This window comes from Trachurus japonicus, chromosome 11 (assembly GCF_045865225.1).
Source record: "Trachurus japonicus isolate A0001 chromosome 11, Traja_1.0".
Lineage (NCBI taxonomy): Eukaryota > Metazoa > Chordata > Actinopteri > Carangiformes > Carangidae > Trachurus > Trachurus japonicus.
The window spans coordinates 27,461,052-27,477,836 of record NC_140917.1 but is presented as its reverse complement, the minus strand read 5'-3'; the positions used below and the strand labels follow the sequence as shown (position 1 = coordinate 27,477,836).

General features: G+C 43.3%; 2 protein-coding genes across 4 annotated transcripts; both read right to left on the bottom strand.

Annotated features, from left to right (window-relative positions):
* Positions 1–7,180: 7,180 nt before the first annotated feature.
* On the bottom strand, positions 7,181–10,017 carry snx10a (sorting nexin 10a). 2 transcript variants are annotated; one of them, XM_085790418.1, is made up of 7 exons: positions 9,925–10,017; positions 8,608–8,655; positions 8,306–8,392; positions 8,119–8,219; positions 7,808–7,906; positions 7,426–7,617; positions 7,181–7,332 (listed from the first exon to the last, which is right to left on the bottom strand). In XM_085790418.1, exons 2-7 carry the CDS (start codon positions 8,638–8,640, stop codon positions 7,194–7,196), a joined length of 651 nt encoding a protein of 216 aa, XP_085646544.1. In that variant the 5' UTR covers positions 8,641–8,655; positions 9,925–10,017; the 3' UTR covers positions 7,181–7,193. The 2 variants fall into 2 exon arrangements, with proteins under 2 accessions (XP_085646544.1, XP_085646543.1); XM_085790417.1 differs by having other exon boundaries at positions 7,181–7,335; positions 9,925–10,010.
* A 3,254-nt stretch (positions 10,018–13,271) lies between these two features.
* Positions 13,272–16,244, bottom strand: cbx3a (chromobox homolog 3a (HP1 gamma homolog, Drosophila)). 2 transcript variants are annotated; one of them, XM_085792135.1, is made up of 5 exons: positions 16,109–16,244; positions 15,038–15,194; positions 14,665–14,821; positions 14,046–14,140; positions 13,272–13,864 (listed from the first exon to the last, which is right to left on the bottom strand). In XM_085792135.1, exons 2-5 carry the CDS (start codon positions 15,184–15,186, stop codon positions 13,738–13,740), a joined length of 528 nt encoding a protein of 175 aa, XP_085648261.1. In that variant the 5' UTR covers positions 15,187–15,194; positions 16,109–16,244; the 3' UTR covers positions 13,272–13,737. The 2 variants fall into 2 exon arrangements, with proteins under 2 accessions (XP_085648261.1, XP_085648260.1); XM_085792134.1 differs by having other exon boundaries at positions 16,011–16,172.
* Positions 16,245–16,785: the final 541 nt, after the last annotated feature.

Below are 16,785 nucleotides of genomic sequence, written 5' to 3'. Positions count from 1 at the left end.
CCACAGATTAATGGAGTAATAAACCAAAGACGTTTCAGCAGTCCCTGCTCTCATCCAGAGCTGAATTTGGGAGGCAGTGCCTTCTCTGAAATAGGTCTGTGACAGTTATGGTCTGGTGTAGAGACAGAAAGAGAGTAAGAAAGAAAAATGTATCGAGAAAGACCCAAAAAAGTGTTTTGTTTAAGTGGAAATGTAGATGAAAGCAGAAAAGCGTGTTTGGGTTTTGCATCCCAGGTAGATGTGTGTGTGTCTGAGTGTGAGGGTGTGCTCTGTCTTTTGTGATGGATGAATGACAGTCGGCATGGCAGCTCATCTCCTCTCAGGCGGCTGGGTGACAGAGAGAGATGTTACAGCGCAGAGACAGCACAACCAGCCACACTGGCAGGCAGGTGTCACACACACAGACACACACAAACACACACACATCCAAAGCATGCACCTGCATGCAACATCAAGATCCCCTTCTTCTTCCCTTCCTGGCTTTCACTTGCCACCTCTGTCCACCACCTGTGTCTACCTGTCTCCTGCCCCCCTCCCTGCCCCTGCTCCTCCACCCTGCCCATGTACCCTGTAAGTGAGCTGTCTCTTTGCAGGCGGCGGCCTTCTCGTCTGCTACGTAGCCTCAGACCTGAGCCTGTCAAACGCCAAACCCCCCCCCCCCTGTACCTCCCATCCCAATCAATGGGAGCACCATGAATATTTCACCCACCTCAGGCAGGGAAGCAAGAAGAGGAGGAGGAGGAGGAGGAGGAGGAGGAGGAGTGTCCTGGTGGCCTGGGGGGGGGAGAAATAGAGGAACAGAGGGGGGGTGGAGGTTTTGGGGATGGAGGGTGATATAGGCTGTCAGGGCGCCACAGTGGTGGAGAGATGGGGCTTCTCTTCCTGAGTCAGACAGGGCCAATAACTCATTAGAGAGAGAGAGAGGGAGATGTAGAGGTGAAGACGTGGGAGAGGAGGAGAGGGGGGGGGGGGGTGAGAGGAGAGCTCCTCACCGCACAAGCAAGGAGATTTTTTTGTTCTCTCCATCTCTCCTTTTGCCTTTCTCAGCCCCCCTTCCTTCTGTCTCTCCTCTTTCTACCGACCCTATCCTCCTCATCTCTACTTTTTTTTATTACCCCCCCACCTCCACCCCTCCCTCCCTCCACACCACCCCCACCCCTTCCCCTCTTTCCCTCGGCAACTCCCGCGAACCCCTCTCCTCCTTCTCTCCCCCCCCTCCTCCCTCCTTCCATCTGTCTTTCTTGCTGCAGTGCCCATGCTGCCAGGCAGTATAAATCACATCTCTGGGCTTGGCTGCAATGGGCCTGAAAATAAAAAGGCATAAAAGTGTCTGGATGAGCTACGGGCTGAGGGGGAGAATTCCTTTATGATGGGTCTAAATCCTCCACCCGCCCTGCATCCTCCCCTACACACACACACACACACACACACACACACACACACATATATATATATTGCTTGTATACGCATACACGTGCACAACATACGTCCCTACTCTGAAATGATCCCCCCAAACAGCAGCAGTTTGGATCTCTCTCTCTCTCTCTCTTTCACAGACACCTGTGCAACCCTCCCAACACACATGCACACACGCGCACACACATGCACTCGTGATAAGAATTGAGACATCCTCTCTCGGTGCTCTGCTGTTAAAGGGACAGTTCAGCTAAAACTCCAGTCTGTCTCTGTCATCGCCCCTTGCTCACATTTCTCTATGAGCATTTGCAGTGGCCCAGGAGACAAACTGCTCTTCTTTTCTACCCCCAAAGAGCAGAAAGAGATGAAAGATGATAGGAGTGTCAGCCACAAATTGGTACCAGTTCATTGCAATTGATTCAAATGTGCAAAGGCAGGATGAAAGAGGAGCTGGTACTTATATGCGCTTTGAGGTGGTTCACCTCTTGTTATTAACTGCCATAGGTATGGAGTTCTATAAGTTCTCCACAAAAATGAAACATCCGTCATCTGAAAAAGTGGACATAGCCCTTGCAAAACGATGCAGAAACTAAAAGTCACAGGTGATAGAAGGGTAATGCCTCTGCAGACAGGGACTTTCATTTTTTGGTGCCTCAAATGATGAATTTTGTTCACAAAAATGACATACAGGGAGCTCATCTGAAGTTTATTCTGCTATTAATGAGGGGTAAATGCAATGGATGTGAAAGTAAATGTGCACCAAGTACATGAAGCCGTCCTTATTCACTGCCTGAGATGGATTTTACAAAGGTTTCCAGCCTGGATTATAGCACAAAGCACTGTCACTTCACTGTGTATAATGGTAATTGCGGACAATTTATGATCACTCCGGTCTCCATCTATGTATCGTTCTGAGTAAATAAACCAATAAAAAATGATTGAGGTGGCCTATAACATATTGAAATGAGCCTGCTGGCAGAGATGCATTGTAAAGGTTGTCTAAATGATTATAGGAATGAAGATGGAGGTGAGTGAAAGCACGGAGAATGGGCAACTCCATCACCTGCAAAAAAAATCAACCTATAGCTCAAAGTTCTCCTTTAATCTATGTCCTGGTGTGCACTTTGTCAATTCTATTAGATCACTCTGCGTGTGGTTTGAGCACACACACGCACACACACATGGAGAGATGATGATAATGGTGAGCACCTCCCAAGGTGAAGCCTATTCAGTCACAGTGGGAGCCATCTCAGACCTAATTATGCTTGGTTTGGCGTTTTAACTGTATTGATCAAAACGCTGAAACAAACGAGAAATGCTTATCAAGCTAGAAAAGAAGAGCCCTCAGGAGTTGGTGCGCGTGTGCGTGTGTGCGCGCGCTTGTGTGTGAGCTCCATGGGAGTGAGTGAGAGTGATGGCATAGGTCTGAGAGGTGGTGAGATATTGGTGGTTATAAAAAATTGCAATTCTGAGGTTTTGAGTTATTAATTACAGCCTCTCCTCCTTCACCCCTTTTTACCAGCCATTAGAAATACTGCCACACACACATACACACAAAACCACATACACATGCACACAATTTATACACCCACATATTTCTACACATATACACTCATATATGCAAGCCTCGGGACATGCACAAACACACACATACATGCAGGACCGTGCACACACTCCCTCACATAAATTAGCTCGTCCATACCAGCACTAAGTGCACAATACCCTGCTCTGATGAGCAAGCTCCCGTCGACCTTGGAACTCTCTGGAAAGACAATGCAAGGGGAGCCATGCTGTGAGAGGGGGAGGGTTGGGGGTGGTGGGAGTAGATAAGGTGGAGGGAGGGATGGAGAGAGGGTGACAATAGATGAGAGCAGGAGGGAGGGAAGGAGAGAAAGAGGGAGAGAAAGAGAGAGAGTGTGTGTAAGTGGAGCTGCTCAGTATAGGGCAGGAGGGCAGCACTCCCTCCCTCCTCTCCATCTCAGCTCATCTTGAATGCAAATGCGGTTTCTATATGGTTCCTTTGTGCCGCGTCTAACTGCTCCAGAGAGAAGCAATTACAACTGCTCCATTCACTCAGAGAGAGAAAGACACGCATGGATAGAGAAGGGTAATTAATAAAGAGATAGGAGGGATGGAGGAGGAGGAGAGGAGGTGAGCACATACCTGTGGAGGATCTTCACATATAAGATATTGACACACACAGACACTGACGTGAAGCTGAGAGTTTCTGGCCAACCACTCCATGAAAGGTCAAAGGTCAGAGGTCATAAACAATGGTGTCATTAGTGTTAAGTAGAGAGTGTAATGCAGAATAACACCGTGTAGCCCTCGGTAAATATGTCACATTCATCTTACAGTTGTTATTCCCCAATCACTTCCTCTGAGAAGTGAACCCAGAGAATTTATTGAATCAAAAGAACGGCGTCCAGATGACATCACCCTCCATTCCTCTCTGTCTTTCCTGCAGACAGATAGTTACAGTGCCTGCGCCGTATCCTGTTGCAGTCACAGTGGCCGGGTGGCGCTGCAAGGTATGGTGGGAGTTTTTATGGCAGTCATTTGGGCCGCTAATATGTCATCTCCATTAGCCAACTTTTAACACTCGCAGATAGATGGCCCTGTGACATTTATCTGCGCGCGGGTCGTATTTTAGCTGTTAAATGGCTGGTGATGTGCGGAGTGCGTGCAGGATGAGTGTATATGTGTGTGTGCAAAGGTGTGGTGGGGGAAAGGAGAGAGAGAGAGAGATGCATTGACTTTTAATGATGCTCTGTGCAATAGCACTTTAGAGGTAATAATCACAAATACAATGCAAGTCATAACCTTTGACCCTCTCGCCGGGTGCGAGGAAGAAGAAGAAGAAAAAAAGGCCTCTTTCCTCAACAGTTAGACGGCTGAGGCAGTGCAGCGGACCTGCAGCGTCAGCAGAAAGAAACACCCGACTACAACAGAGAACAGCTAATTAACGCAGCAGCCTGTGGAGAGAGAAAGAGAGGGAACCAGAAAAATGAAAGAGGAAGAGTGATGGAAAGACACAAAATAAGCACAGAGGCAGGGTGAGAGTTACGCAGGCTAATTGCTCATATGGATTTTGCCATTGTTGGCTTTTGTAGGGTCAAGGAGGTGAAGTCATTCCCTGCGGTGGCTTCAGGTGAAACTCTAAATGAGCTAATAATTTAGACTCATAAACTAATACTAATATTGATGGCCGCCACATACACCGAAAAAGCATTAGAAAGATTCCCCTACCATAAAACAGCTGTAAATATGATATAAGATCTCGTCATGTAACTCATCACGTACAGCGGGACCTTTCCCCACCCCCCAACCCTCCAGGTTCCACATAAAAATACCATCCACCGCGCTGCATCAAAAAGCTGAGAATGTGCTCTGTGTGGGTTTTATGCGTTGCCTACGGGAGCTCGGTCACCTGTCCAGAGGCACTGAAGTTGACTAATGTGACAGAAAATTAACAATTAAAAATATCACACGGGCCCAGAGCCACTGCAACGTGGCGTGTTCACAACTCAGTGGACACCCTAATTGCTTTGAAATACAATTGGGTTTGGGCTTTGTTTGGTGTTTTGGAGGTATGAAGCGCATCAATGCACACTGGAAATTGAGTTATAAATTACTGAGCTGAAATAGACATGTACCGTGAATACTCAATATCCAAGTGCTAGATGTTCTCTATTGCAAAAAGGCAGATCCGTGCATGTACACACACACACACACACAAACTGAGGATGCCACCGCTTCACTTGCAGTTGCATTTCATTTTGTCAGAAAATTGACTGGCTCTGAACCAAACAATGCACGTGTGTGTGTGTGTGTGTGTGTGTGTGTGTCATGCTGTATGCCTGTCATGGAGGTTGGCGTTGATAAGGTCAACCTTAACAGCAAACACAGATGGAGAGCTCCAACCACAAACCGGTGGGACTCAGGAAATGACAGAGGATGAGGGAAAAGGAAAATGTTCATTCATCTACAGCTTTCCCAACAGGGTGTATACGTGTGTGTGTGTGTGTGTGTGAGTACTTGTGTCCACAGCTGTCAGTGTGTTTTCAGACACTAGTGTGTACGTATGAATATAGGCCTGTGTTTGCTGTGTGAAAACAGCTCAGTGGCTGGTGCGTGAAGTCACTGACAGCTTCATTATGGCTTGTGCGCACAGGGAGACAGCACCATCCAGGGGAAGGAGAGAAGAGGACAGACAGAGACATGGGACAGGCCAGGTTTACTGCTGGGCCGGCCCACGTCAGTCCAGAGGTTGGTGGAGGAAAGGTGGGTGAGGATGGTGGTGGGGTGGGGTGGGCAGCTCCTGTCTTCTTTAATGAGTCTTTGCTTCTTTCATCAGCTTTCAATTTACAGGGCTGTCCAGCAGTCCTCCAAGTCCCCCCCCCCCCCCCCCCCCTCGCGTCCCATCCACACACATCTTGCCATATCCCTGTAACATACACACACACACACACACACACATACACAATTCAAGGCCGTCTTGTTTCTCTTGGGTGATTTGCACAAGCAGTCTGTTTATAGTTAAATTAATTTGCTGTCTTCCTTTAATCAGACCTATCTCACCTGGGAAAGCTGCGACACGGGGCTGAAGTGTGACCAACACTGGACTCTTCTCGTCAATAAAGCAACAGTGAAGATGCTTAAATCAAACACAGATATCGACATGCACATACACCACACAGCAGATATGGTGAATTAATACCCATCTACAGCAGCGAGACAGGGTTCAGCTTTAGTCATAGGCTGCTCTACCAAGACTACATTGGGTCTATGATCATCTTTATATTGCTGTCCATTACAAAGTTCATCCCAGTCAGTGTCACTTAAAACTGAACATTATTGTTTAAACTGTTAGATTTAACAGGTAATAAAGTGGCCACTCAGTGGAGAAACACAGGTTAAATGGCTGTCTTTTTGTTCCAGCAGGCACTTGGTCAGGTTTGTGGGACTGTAACAATGATGCTCATTACTGATGGAGATGTTAACTAGTGATCACTGGATGTTTCACCCAGAGAAGAGGTTCAAGACTGACTTTATTTCTTGCTCACATTTTCACAGTGAATTGTTGATATCAGGGCATATCAATTGACACAATTTAAGGATTACAGCGACCAGTTTTTTTTTATTATGCATGTCAACAATGTGCATATCATCTATAAAGGCCTAGGTTAACATTATCAACATTGTGAAATCAACATCCCATCCCTCATGGTCCTGTGTAGTCTACACTCCCTCTACTGGGCAGATACATCAGTGCATGTTGAACTGGTTTCACCTGAATCAGATGTCACAGGGTCTTCAGAGCCAAAGACAAGTTGGTGCTGACCAATTCAGACACAGGGGGAAAATGAAAAGACACTATTCTGTTTTTCTTCAAAAGACAATTTATTCATCCATATTGAATCTTAAAAGTATTCTCAAATGTTTTTCTAAAAGACAGTCTGCCATTCAAAACATCCCTTGCTAAGCACAGTACAGCTTCATTTCCGATAAAAAATAAACAAACATTTAAGAATTTACCATTACAAACACATTTACTAAAATATGAAAAATATTTTTTTTCAAGTACATACCAAATTAAATGATCTAAGAGAAAACTAATTATTAAAACAAATGTTTAAGGGAAATAAGAAGTGGAACAGAAGTAAAAAAAACAGCATTTTTTTTTTGCTCTTTGGACATCAAGAAAAGAGCGTCACAATCTCATCAGTACAGTAATGTTGGAAGAGAAAGGAAGGTAGAAGTACAACTGCTGTGTATCAGGCCTCAATGAGTGTGGCGGGGGATTCTGACAGACAGCTGCACAGCTCCGGGTCTCTGTCAGAGGACTCATAGAAGGGGAGTGGGCTTCCTCGCATTGTTGTGTCCATGCTTAGTCCCAAGCCCGACGACGACGAACTGCTGTGAGGAACGGGGTGCAAAGGTCAGATCAGAATTAACAGACTGAGGAATTTTATAGTTTGATATAAACCTTTCTGTCAGTACTCATACCTTTCACAGTCAGAGTCACAGGAGCCTTTGTCCTCTAATCCACCGATGTAATTCCTGGAGCGCTGTATGGCTTCTGCCACCGTGTATCTGGTCTTACCAAGAGCACACCTCTCGATCCTTGTGATGCTGAGGTCTGACTGGAGGAACAGGTGAAGCCGGCTGTCTGATAACAATAATGGTGTATGAAGAACACTAGAGAAAAGGGGTTATTAAAAATTAGACAATGTCAAACAGGGAACAAAGACAATGACGGTTGAAAAGGTGTCAGGTTGCACATTTGAATACATTTGCTTCCACCTGGGAGATACACCTGAAGTGCCACCACTAGGTGGCAGTTCTACAATCTGAGTGCTGCTATTGATTCAGCTGCAAAGCCACTTACTTTTCTAAAAACCTTTGTAGGCCTTTCATCCTCTGTGAGACCTGCTCTGTGTTCCTCAGACTGAAGAAAGGGTTCCATGGAGGCAACTTGGGTAATTCACTGGAGAAAGAGTATCACATATTTGTTTAAAGTCCGATATAATAGAAATTTCAAGTCTATTAGCACTTTTCAAAACCTCTCAAACAATTTAAACAAAAAGGATTAATTGCAGGACTGTTGCATTAGATTACGTTAGCTTTAGTTTGGCGTTCCTGCCATACTGCCAACTGAGTGTATACATATCAGGGTTATGAATTTAGAAGCTTACGTACATGATCAGGGCATTCTGCTCCAGGCAGTGTCGCAGCCAGACAAACTCACTGTACCGTCGTCTTACACAGGAAGTCTTCTTCCGAAAACACATGCTATTGGTCTACAAGGAAACATTAATTCAATAGACTGCAAAAGACGTAAACCAAGACAGATTTCCCCCCCCCCCCCCAAAAAAAAGAGACTTACCTGTAAACAGATCTCATACTCTACGTGCGTGTGCCAGAGGTCGTCTTTAAGGAGCCTTGGATTCCGAACACAAAGGGTGATAAACTCCTGCAAGAGTCAAAACCAGGGATCCATTACTTCAGAAAAGTGAGGGGAGTAAAGATCGATGTATGTATTTAAAATCACAACACATAAATGTGTGCTTCAGTTGACCCACATGGGAGGGGCTTCAATTACAGGACATCAGAATGTCAAACACACTGTACGTACAAAATGAGAAGACGAAAACAGATACAGTGAGGAACATGCTTTTGGCCACTTACAGTTTTTGAGAGATTGTCCAGCATGCTGTCCATATCAGGTACACAAACCTACAAGAAGAAGATTTAAATAAAGTGTTTATTGCATGGGAAGACTAATGTGTTGCAGATGGCAACTTTCTACAGTCTGTGGCAGCGAATGAACACCTGAAAATAAAAGGTTTCAGCTTTTCATCAAGATGGAGGAAAACAGCCAAAGTCCACATTCAGAGCAAGATTTGTTCTGTACACCACAGGCCTGGCTGGCAATTAATACTGTAAGGACTTAGAAGTACAAACACTTGGAGCTGATACAGCAAAAGCTGGAACAAAGGGCAAAGAAGGGGATTTTGCTTGCAAGGGGAAAATAGTGGATCTAAACACCTTAACATGGACTCACATGCACACCAAAGTTACAAACAATGAGGGGGTCTTTTGAGGCACACTGCAGGCAGAAGCTCAGTCCATTCACTGAGCGCACATGACATGCTCATCAAAAGGCTTCAGCAACAGCAGATGGATCATCTGTCCCTTCACACTCTAATGAAACACATGTCAAGCCTCAAGTCCAAGTCAGTACGGAATAGACTTTTGAAAACAAAGTCCTGAGGCTACCCCACCAGCTCATCACATGGACCTACTGTACGGAGATGAACTTAAGACCGACTGAACTCCTGTTCAGGACAGTTTGTTGTTAGCGATCAAACAGGTCCCAACCTTTAAAAAACTGAAGAATCACTGCTCCTTAAGGAAATCAATAGATCTCTCTCTCTCTCTCTCACACACACACACACACACAAATAAAATGGGGTCAACTGGATGATGCAAGTGCATTTTCAATATAGCAACTTCCATTGTTCTCCAGCCATGGTAAGTTACATAATATGATCAGTGTACTTTGCAGCACACAGCTAGCACAGAAAATCAGAGCTTTATGACTAAAAATAATATATCTGCTTGTTCTGATCCATCATACCACAGGGCTGAAATGAGACATAGCAGAACCTCGGCAGGCTGCATACATAGTCTAATGCAGGCATTTTAAACGGTCAAAGAGGCTATCAAACTCAATCCTTGAATACAATTCAATAAAAAAAACATATTAAAGCTAATAAGAAATAAGATGGTTCACTTTGGATTGCAATGATAAAGTCCCTGCGGAAGACATTTTGGCATATCAATAATAGACTAAAGCCTAGGTCAACTTAACGTGAATGTTTACAGAAAAGGAAAGGAAACTACACCCCTGAAACTTCTGCACAAACTGTGATAAACTTTTGTAAAAAAAACAAAAACAAAAAAAGCATTTCCACCAATTCTACCTCAGCTAGATAGTCCTACCTTTTCCCTCCTTCACCTCAGCAGCAGCAGCAGTGACTCGGGCTGGTGAGACACCAGGAGCAGCTGAGTGGTCTGGCGCGAGGCGAGGCTCTGTCTGGACTCAACTCAACTTGAAGCTGCTGCGACTTCACTCACTGTGACCTCTGCCTCGGCTCGCTCGGGGGCTCGTTCGCGGCTCGTTCGCGGATAAAACACGCACAAAACACACAATAAATAGTCGTAAAAAATAATATGATTAAATTTCGCTGGTTTCACTGAGCCCTACGGCCAGACAATGAGCCGCTGTCCTTCTCCGGAGAGAGAAACGTGCTGTGCGCAACCTCGGAGGCGGAATCAGTTTAAATGGTCTCACCTGGTGGGAGGAGGCGGGAGAAGTGGAAAGTAACGGATGGTAACACGAGTGAGATAAGATACTGAATTGACCATTATCACTCACTCATTTAAAATGATATGGTTTCTGTTTTTTTGTTTGTTTTGTTTTTGTTTTTAATGGTCCAATTAGATGCTATTATCTGATATAATTTTTTTTAAGTAGCCTAAGTCAAGGAGTCAGTCCATTTCTTATTTACCTGACATTAATAGCCTATAGGAAATAAAATCTTTACAAGACATCTGTGTAGCCTGCACACTTTGTACTCACAAATATAATCTCAGAGGGAAAAAAGTAGCCCTTCTTCCTTAAAAATAAATGTTAAAAAGCCTACTAGATTTTCAAAACATATGACGATTTCAAGAAGCCAATGTATTTTGGGGTAATTTTTGGACAATATCATACAGGCTACTGAGTCCTAAAGGATATCAGTCTGTCTAACACAATATGTTTATGTCCCAGTCTTCTTCCAGTTGAATGACTCGCATCCAGCCACAACAAAGACATATCATACTAGATGTATGATGTGAACGACGGCTCAGGTCATCCATCCACAACAGTAAGAGTGAGGGAAACTAAAAGTGTTCCCATGGATCAGCCTGTCACTGAGTTTTTCTGTGACTCTTGACAGGAGTTGGTGATACACTATGATTTTCTACAGTTAGTAATTTGCTGAGACAGTTTGTTGACACTGCACAGGCAAAGTCTGTGTCCCACTGAGAAAAAGATGTGACAACACAGTATAGAAGCAACATGCCTCAAGCTCTTATAATTATACTCTGTCGTTTATAGCTCCTGTTAACCAACAACCTGTTTTTTTTTTGTTTTGTTTTGTTTTTTACAGTTTACAGATTTCTCTCAAGATAATGAGACACCTGCATCACTCACTTTAACTTTTCATGAAGTGAAGCACTTGCTCCCCTGATGCAGGATCCAGGCAACAACAACCACCATGGAAAGATGAATATTACCACCAAGACATATATCATCTGCAATTACAGTTTAGATTTAAGAATGGAAAAGAGAGTTCCTACCTGTTGTCCTCAGAAGTCTAATTCAAGATGCTGTCGAGGAGACAAGGACACAATAACTGTCACGTCTCGTGACCTTAAATATAATAGCTACTCCCCTTCCTCTGGTGAAGGTGCTGAGGGGAGGCAAAGGTCTGCTAATTTTCATATAAAGGCCTCTTTATCTTGGGGGACAGGCGAGGAGCCTTTCAGTTTCACCCTGTGATAATGATTTTCATTTGGTTTAACCTCTCATTTGATAGGCTGCATATAAATTCAGTTCAAGAAGAGGTCAAAAGGAAAAGCTGACTAGCTGACAAGCATCATGTGCTACACACAACAAAGCCACAGATGATGTCCTTGTTGAGGAGACCACTTCTTCCCTCATGTCGACATTAGCTATACAGTATTTTGAAAACAGCTATAAAGGTACTTTATTAGTCACATATACAGCTAGTACAGTGAAATTCTTTCTCTGCATTTAACCCATCCCTGAGGAGCAGTGGGCAGCCGCGGTGCAGCGCAGCTGCCCACATATCACATAATGCATTATGTTGGATATTGACTTTTTAACTGTTATGTGGAGACATAACATGAGGAAAATGTACAGTTAAAAGTGGGTGTTAAAACTGTCATCATGTGGAGGTGTGTATTGTCGTGGTCTGAGGAGATTTGCATACAAGCAAGGACTGTTCTGCAAAGATAAGAGGTTTGACTTAATCAAGATAAAGAAATGGGAGTGTAGCCTACTTCCTGTCCTTCTGTCTCTTGTCTTGTCCTTAGAAGAGGTGTTCTTCCTTGTTGTCCATGTATTTACAAAGCATGCACACACACCTCGTGATCCCCATTAGGACCTTTGTAATGTGGTGTCTTTGTTGTAGTTAAATGTTATTTATCCACTTGTACGTATGCTTTCTTGTGAATGGTCTTAATTATAGAAAAGAAAATTGGAGTATTTTAGCATGTGACAAACATTCATTAAGATCCTGTTTTGTAATATTTTGGACGTCTATCTGGGGAGGAGAGGTGGGGTTACTTTGGTGGCTTAAGTATGTGCCATTAGGGATTTTTCCATGGAAACTGAAAATTGAGTTGCCATAGAAACATCATCTGCACTAATGCACAAAGGGCCAAAGTCCATCTCCCACATCCTAATACCAGTCATGAGACTGGTTATCCACAACAGAGGTGGACATGCCATCTGGTGACATGGCCCACCGCTGCAGATCACAGCTGTTTGTTAGAGGAGGTGAGGATATTGAAAGGTGTCCCTGTGGACTGGCAGGGATGGAAATGATTTACTTAAAAAGCAGAAATGTCACAATGTCACAAATAAATGTCCTACGTTTAACCCTTATAAATGAAGAGGGACTAAACTGTTAACTACTAACCCTGAATATCCTTCTCTTTTTTAAAGCAATCTCAATGCAAGAAGGACCTGGTAAAGATCAGTCAAATAGACAGTATATTTTCCTCATTAATGGCATGGAAGTGTAATGTTGTCTCCTAACTGCTGTGTTATCTCGTACCTGCATGTACAAATGTGCAGATGGTTCATTCAGGGCCACTGAGTTGCCCTCACCATTACTTGATGAGCATTGACTCCCTTGGGCCTGTCATGTGCAGGGAACAGGGAAAGAAAAACATATGCTGTGACAAGAGGTCAAACTCCGTGGGGAGCAGATGAAAAATGCTCTAACTGTGGTTAAAAACAAACATTGTGGAATGTCTTTATCTTCTTTGTTCTTTCTGACACCAGCCCAGCGTCCTGGTTTCAAACATTACTATGAAAACTCAAGATTAGTTTTCACACATTTCCAGTTTTCCATCAGTGTTATCAAGATCAAAACAAGACTCAAGTTGTATAAATCTGATTAACATTTACAGTTAGGTCTGTGTATGTATTTTACTTTTCATAACTTATAAATTAATATTTCCTTGTGTTCATAAAATGTTCAGCCATGGGATTTGGTCACATAAAACCTTTATTAGAACTTCAAATAATATTTACACACAAAGTATACAAAATGTAATTCGACAAAACATCAGCACTAGTGTGAAAAAGAACAAGCTGCATCTCACTTGAGCTTGGGCCGGTAATACAAGAGGTGGTTGACAGATTAACAAAGTGGTCTTTTGAATTTTTACAATTTAACCAGGTACGAATAAAGGCGGCCGCCACCACAAATGATAATATGATTCCGGAAGACTTGGTTCATTAAACATCAAAACACCATCACCTGTTTTCTCACAGTCAACTCAGCTACTATGTACAACATGCCTCTCCTTGACTGCCACACAATTCAAGTCTTGAAACAGCTTCAACAATAACTAAAGATAGCTAAAACTAGAAGGCAAGCCAGGGAAGAAAAGTCAGTCCTGAGGAAAAGGGCATAGGTGGTGCGAAGGACTGGAGGGACAGAGGGGAAAGTACTACTGAGCTTCATCCTCTGGGCAGGAATGCCATGTCAGTCTCTCCTCATAGAAGGAAATGACCACCTGAGGGCAGCGAGTGTTTGCCTCACGGGCCGGGACCAAATCTGCTTCATCTGAATCTTTCCTAAAAAGAGAGGGGAAAAAAGGAGAGAAAATATGGAGAAAAACATTATAACAAACTGTCATCATTTATTTCCTACATATACATACAAACTGTAGGAAAGAAAGCCAGAATGTTAAAACGTCTTCAGTGCAATACATGTAAAGAGACAGTTAGCTGTTTGTACGTTAATTAATTTACTCACCATTTCATCAAAAACATCAATTCACCACTGCTGTCTGTTGCTCCAATGATCCGTTCTGGGTCAAGGTTTCTAGCAAAGCCACGTGGTTTTTCAGGCTGCAAGTAGTGAAAACAGAACACATGAGCATGTAATAAAACAGATCAGTGGTTCATGCTTGTATCCTCCCTAGATTACATAACACAACTCTGACTGCAGTTAATTGCTTATCTCTATGACAGTTTCAAATTTTCATTTTGATTTATTCCATTCATGGTTTACATACTTCACACGGTTGCACATATTTGCATAATGTACACAAAGTCACCGTAAATGAAAAGGAGCAGGATGAAGAAAAACGTATAGTTTCAGCCCCTTTATAGTTATAATTGCATTGACTTACTATCAACACCAATATTATATATAAAATCAATTCACACTCAGATCAGATCTTCCTACATCTCATGTAACAATGGTGCCACTTTTCTGGGTGACCTGTGCAACACAGTCACGATTACATGTGGTGTTTGTTTTTTTTCCAACAATCCTCATGTGGCAGATTCTCTTTGCTTGATTCAACTTGTGTCATCTCAATAACAAAGTGCTGGATGGAGAGACGCACACAACTGTTAGTGAAACTCACCACATTTTTCTTCTTTGCTTCAGTTTCTGCCTCTTCTGTTGATAACTTCCTCTTTACGGGGGCAGGCTTCTCTGTGATGTTCTTCTGCGCCTCCAGAAACGCTGAGATCAACTCTGGACAATCCAGGTTCTCCTCTGGCTCCCAGGTATTATCAGCTCTAGGGGAAGCAGGAAGAGGTGAACATTTGCATCTCAAATCATCCCTTGACAATAAAAATGCAAATTATATACTTTAAAAGCCATCTTGTATGGAGAACTACAGCTTCTTCAATGAACCACAATGATAATGGACAAAAGCATAGCACAACCCCATACCAGGGAAGCACTTCCAGCTCAGCGGGAGTGGGGGGGGGCAGGTGTCCCAGGCAACTCACTCTGTAAATCCTTTCCACTTCAAGAAGAACTCTACTTTCCCATTGACAAGACGCTGGTCCAACACTTTTTCCACCACAAACTCCTCAGGTTCTTCCTGTGTCTCCGTTGCATCCTTCTTCCCCCCCTTGGTGTTCTGCTTCTTGCCCATATTGTGCCCTGACAAAAGGAAGTGTTCAACTGTTCAAGTTTGAGCAATGCCTCAAGTCACATCATTGAATAAATGAATGAATGAATGAATGAATGAACGAATGAATGAAATAAAACCACTCGTTTAGCAAAAGTAAAAACAGAGTATACAAAATACATTCTTCTGTTGCCGTTTTACGACAAACTGCTGATTTCTCGGCATGAAACGTGATGTTTTAAACAGGTAGAGGACATATTTTTTGTCATGGCACAATTCAAACGGATCACGAAATAAAACTTGGGACTCCGTTCATTTGTATGGAGCCTTTTTTCGAACTGAGGACCCATGGGGCTTCCGCTTCGGCACTGAGATTAGCATGTATGCTAACTGTAGCTGGTCTCTGTCTGTCCTGGGTAGAAAAGGACATTTCACCGACTTTACTTCAGCACACGTCAAGGCAATGTTAAATTAGACGAATGCCATGAAGAAACGACCTAAAAGTGCGAGTTAGCCGTTTTACAGTAACAATTTACAAGAAGGCAAATGGCGGTTAATGCTAGGCTAACGGGGATAACAAAAAAAAAGAAAAGAAAAAAAAACTCGAATTAGCTTTACAGGCCCGACGGTCCAACTAAGTCACGGACTGGACAGTCTTGTGCTTTTAGCTAGTGGTTGTTAATGTATCCCAGACACGACATCGTGTTGTAAAACACACTTGCATCACAAACTGTTAGCATACACTGACGACGTAGTCGTGTAAACAGGCTCTGATAATAAGACAGCTAGCTAACACAACTGGGGGGTGATGCTACGGCTCACTCTTCCCTCGCAAATGTCCCTCTTACCCATCCTGGGCGCAGCTGGGGAACAAAGCTACTGCCGCGTTGCTTTGGTCAAATGCGCGCTAAATGTTGCACCGTTTAAAAAGAGTCTGCATACGCACCTTCAAATCAGAAAAACGTTTCAGTGATGCTTCCTAACCACGCGGTCAGCCACTTCTTTATCTCTGCTCTGCAGCTCTGCAGGACGGGCGCCAAGCTAAGATCGTGGCACTTTCTACGGCAACCTGGAAGGAAAACGCGCTTCGCTTCTTCTTACCTTAGCGGTTGCGCCTCCCTCAACAACTATGTTGTGCATCTGAAAGGCCGGCCCCTATGTAATCAACTGCAGGGTTTGGACCCTGTAATTAATTAGCACTTAAGCAAGCTCATTGCATGACGTATGGAGACAGCATAACTGACATGCACTTGTTCTGAGCTTCATCTTTTTCAGCAGATATAGATAGATAGATAGATAGATAGATAGATAGATAGATAGATAGATAGATAGATAGATAGATAGATAGATAGATAGATAGATAGATAGATAGATAGATAGATAGATAGATAGATAGATAGATAGATAGATAGATAATTTATTAGTACAGACTCTGGGTCCAGTTAAAAATACAACAACAACAACAATCACACAACAATGGAGAGCAACAAAGGGGAGCAACAAAGAGACACCACTGGTTGAGTTTCTTTTTTCCTTTTTTTTAATCAGAAAGAGCAACACTTGCAAGAGCATTTGAAATTCCCTAAGCATTTATACAAAGAGCAAAGTTAACGCTTGGTCAAA

Coding starts and splice junctions, on each gene's coding strand:
- snx10a (XM_085790417.1), bottom strand. CDS start 8,640: ATGGACAGCATGCTGGACAATCTCTCAAAAACT. Junction 8,220..8,305: donor AGTATGAGATCTGTTTACAG/GTAAGTCTCTTT, acceptor GTTTCCTTGTAG/ACCAATAGCATGTGTTTTCG. Junction 7,907..8,118: donor GAGCAGAATGCCCTGATCAT/GTACGTAAGCTT, acceptor CTCTTTCTCCAG/TGAATTACCCAAGTTGCCTC.
- cbx3a (XM_085792134.1), bottom strand. Junction 14,822..15,037: donor AAGTGGAAAGGATTTACAGA/GTGAGTTGCCTG, acceptor TGCTTCCCCTAG/AGCTGATAATACCTGGGAGC. Junction 14,141..14,664: donor AAGCAAAGAAGAAAAATGTG/GTGAGTTTCACT, acceptor CACTACTTGCAG/CCTGAAAAACCACGTGGCTT.